At 56.5% G+C, this 3,411-nt stretch overlaps 1 protein-coding gene across 3 annotated transcripts in view; it reads left to right on the top strand.

Annotated features, from left to right (window-relative positions):
- The window catches only part of HPN (hepsin), a 17,638-nt gene that overhangs the window by 448 nt on the left and 13,779 nt on the right, over positions 1-3,411 (top strand). For 2 of the 3 annotated variants that reach the window (XM_006764967.1, XM_006764968.2), the window contains exon 2: positions 280-349. In XM_006764967.1, the coding sequence (XP_006765030.1) occupies positions 334-349 (16 nt within the window). In that variant the 5' untranslated portion in view covers positions 280-333. Of the gene's footprint in view, positions 1-251; positions 350-3,411 lie in introns of those variants that run through there. The other variant, XM_015564760.1, reaches the window with a different exon arrangement.

The raw sequence follows: 3,411 nt of genomic DNA on the forward strand, positions 1-3,411 counted from the left end.
CATGGTTTCAGGCCCCCACTCTGCCTAGGAATTGAGACCCTCAGTCCTCTGTCCTCCAGGCTCAGACATGGGAGCCCCCAGCCTGCACATCAAGGTGTCTCCCTGGCCACCGGTCAGACACTGACCCCATCCTTGAACCCAGCCCTATCTGCGTCCGTGATCACGGCGTGCTCTGGCCAGGGCCCAGGTCCTCCAGCCTCCCTGGATGGGCGCCTGGGCCTGGGGGCACTGGGCTGGGCTGGGCTCCCCAGGCCCTGCCTTCCGTTCCTCTCCCCACAGGTCCTGCCCCGGCCCAGGAGGTCAGCCGGGGAATCATTAACAAGAGGCTGTGACATGGCGGAGAAGGAGGGTGAGTCCCCCTTTCCCTGAGCCCCAGCTTTAGCTCTGCCTGACGCCCCTCCCTCTGTGCTTTCTTCCCAACCCTCCACCCCCTGGGAGCCCCCTTTTCTCTGGCACTCCTCCTGGGCCCATCCCCACCCCCTCTTCACCTGATTAACTATTAACCACATGTTCTGTGAGTCTGTGCCACCACCTTCCCACCTGCTACCCCGCATGACCTTCTGGCTCCTTGCCTCAGTTTCCCCTCACCTCCCAGCAATTCCTCAGCTGGCCCTGGGCCTCTCCTTCCTTTGGGGCTATGGTGGGGAGACTGGGTGTGGTGGTTAAGGACACAGACTCTGGAGTTGAATCTTTGGGCCTAAGTTTGAATCTGCGTCTGCCACTCTTTTGTTGTATGATCTTGTGCACGTGACATCATTTTTTCTGGACTTCAATTTCCCCCCTGGGTCAAGCGTGGGTCCTAGTGCCACATGAGGTTGTTGGGAGCAGGGACAGCAGCAGGGCAGGGCGTGAGGTTGGGAGCAAGATGATGGGGGCTTAGCGTGTGAGATGTACGCTGTTAACCAAAGCTCATGACAGAGGTCAGCAGACTTGGAATCCCAGGGATCTGAGACCCCCACCAATTCAGACATTCCTCCTGCCGCCTGGCATTGTGGGCAAAAGGGCAGAGGGAGGACTTTGGACCTGGCAGGATAGGAGGAGAGGGGAGAAAGAGCAGAGAAACTACTCCAGGGCGATGGGAAGAAGCCACTGACGGGTGGCTGGCACTCAAGGGCTCTTGGCAGCCCCCAGCCAGGGATTCCCCCAGCCTGGATATCTCAACCTTCTCCACACGTGGGAGCCAGCTGGGGGCCCAGGAGGGGCAGTTTTTCCTCCCCGCCCTCGAGCTGGGCGGACTCCCTATCTTCCTCCTGGAACCAGGCTAGCTGGGTTCGGTCCTAGGCAGCAGTGCTTTCTAGCTTTAAGGCCCTGAGCAAGCAGTCTGCCTAACTCTCTGGGCCTCAGTTTCTTCATCTGTAAAATGGAGATGGTACTCACGCACACCTCGCAGGGTGGTGTGAGTATTTAATGCAGGAAGTGCTGAGTATGTCGTCTGCAATGATCAGTGTGAATCCCTGGCCTCCTTGGGTCTCAGTACAGCTAGCCACTCAGACCCAACCATTCAGTGATGGCCAGAGTGCGGCCAAGCTTCCAGGGGCTCAGGAGGAGGCACTCCCTGCATTTCAATAGTCATACCACCTTATGAGGTGTGCATGGGTATCATCTCTATTTTGCAGACGACTTTGGGAAGGATGGACAGGTCTGGGTACAGAGAGAACTGAGGCACAGTGGGCTCCATTGCATCCTCAGTCAGCTCAGGCCCTGTCTTGGGGGGCGGGGGCGGTCTGGCTGGAGGGTGTGGTCACACCTGGACACAGATGCTGAAAGGTTGTGGTGCTGTGCTTACTTGCTGGGTGACCGGGGGTAGGTGGCTGCACCTCTCTGGGCCTCTTTTCCTCACCCATAAGCCAGGGTGGGGATAACAATGGTACCTTCCTCACGAACAGTTGCAAAGACTTGAGGATCTGCAGGACAGGACCGTGCGTTGGCATGTGGGTTGAGAGCTGCTGCCGTGACTGTGTTGGGCCCAACTCGAGGGCCTTGGTGCTCCTGGGGACTCAGCCTTGGAGGAGGTGATATCTGAGTTGACACTCATCATGAGGAGGGAAGCAGGGTATGCCAGGCAGAGGGAACAGCCTCGCTCCGTGGTCAGCAAACTGCGGCTCGCGAGCCACATGCGGCTCTTTGGCCCCTTGAGTGTGGCTCTTCCTAAGCCTTAGGAGTACCCTAATTAAGTTAATAACAATGTACCTACCTATATAGTTTAAGTTTAAAAAATTTGGCTCTCAAAAGAAATTTCAATCGTTGTACTGTTGATATTTGGCTCTGTTGACTAATCAGTTTGCCGACCACTGGCCTAGCTTAATGTCGGCAAGTAACAGACTGCTGGGGGCGCGGTGGCACATGGCTGCTTTGGCTATTCCTGGGAGTAAAGTTGAAATGGAGCTGAGAGGGTGATGAGGTGTGTCGGTGGGACCGAGGTCTGTTCCCACCGGTTTTGAGGAGGGGCAGGCAGATGCCTGCGTGTGCTGGGTCTCTCCACAAGGTGGCGCTGTCTGTTACTCATTGTTTCTCTTTTCTAACTGATATCTGTAAGTCCTGTGGTTTCAGTTGTTTTTTGGAAAGGCTCTCAGGTTAGGGGAAATATATGTTCAACTCTCAAATCTCTAACAGCCGTGCTTATGTGCTAGGGTTGCTGGCGCCACAGGGCTGAAGGCCTTGGACTATGTCCTGTGGAACACTGGGGAGTCACGGAGAGTTCTAGGGAAAGTAACGACAGGTTGGGTTTGATATTTAGCAAGAGCCCCCAAGCTTCCATGTAGAGGCTGGACCAGAGGAGGAGCCTGAGTCAGGGGCAGGGAAGGAGCAGGTGGACAGGAGACATTCAGGAGGCCTGTAAGCTGGGGACCTGCAAGCTCTGACGGGAGGGAGGTGTCCTGCAGAGGAGGGGCAGGCCTGAGGATGAGGGCCGCAGACGGGACCTGGGGATTTGGGGAGACATGGAGGCCAGTGTGGGACCTGAGGTGTGAAAGGCCTAGAGGATTCCAGGAGGGGACGTCTAAGAGGCTGCAGGACCCTAATCTGCAGGAGAGTCCCAGCCCAGGACAGAAAAGGGAAACTGAGGCTGTGGAGGCGGGTGAGACAGACTTGGAAGTGAGGAGGCATGAGGGGGGCACGGGGAGAGAGCATGGCCTGCTCTGTGAATTCCAGATTTCAGAGATAACTAGGTCAGGAGATGGAGAAGGCACTGTTGGAGAAGGAGAAGGAAAGGCCTTGGGTGTCCCAGAATTTAAATGAGGGGCCTTCCTTTCAGGAAGCTGAAGTTGGGTCTGAGGGGGCCTGAGACGTGAAGCCGTCAGCTGAGTGGAGTCTCAGAGACAAGGAGCCAGAGACGTCACTTGTGAGGGTTTTACAGACAAACGATAGGGGCAGAAGGAGGTGCCCCTACAGGAGTGCGGAGCAGAGCCTCTG

This window comes from Myotis davidii, unplaced genomic scaffold (genome assembly GCF_000327345.1).
Source record: "Myotis davidii unplaced genomic scaffold, ASM32734v1 scaffold681, whole genome shotgun sequence".
NCBI lineage: Eukaryota > Metazoa > Chordata > Mammalia > Chiroptera > Vespertilionidae > Myotis > Myotis davidii.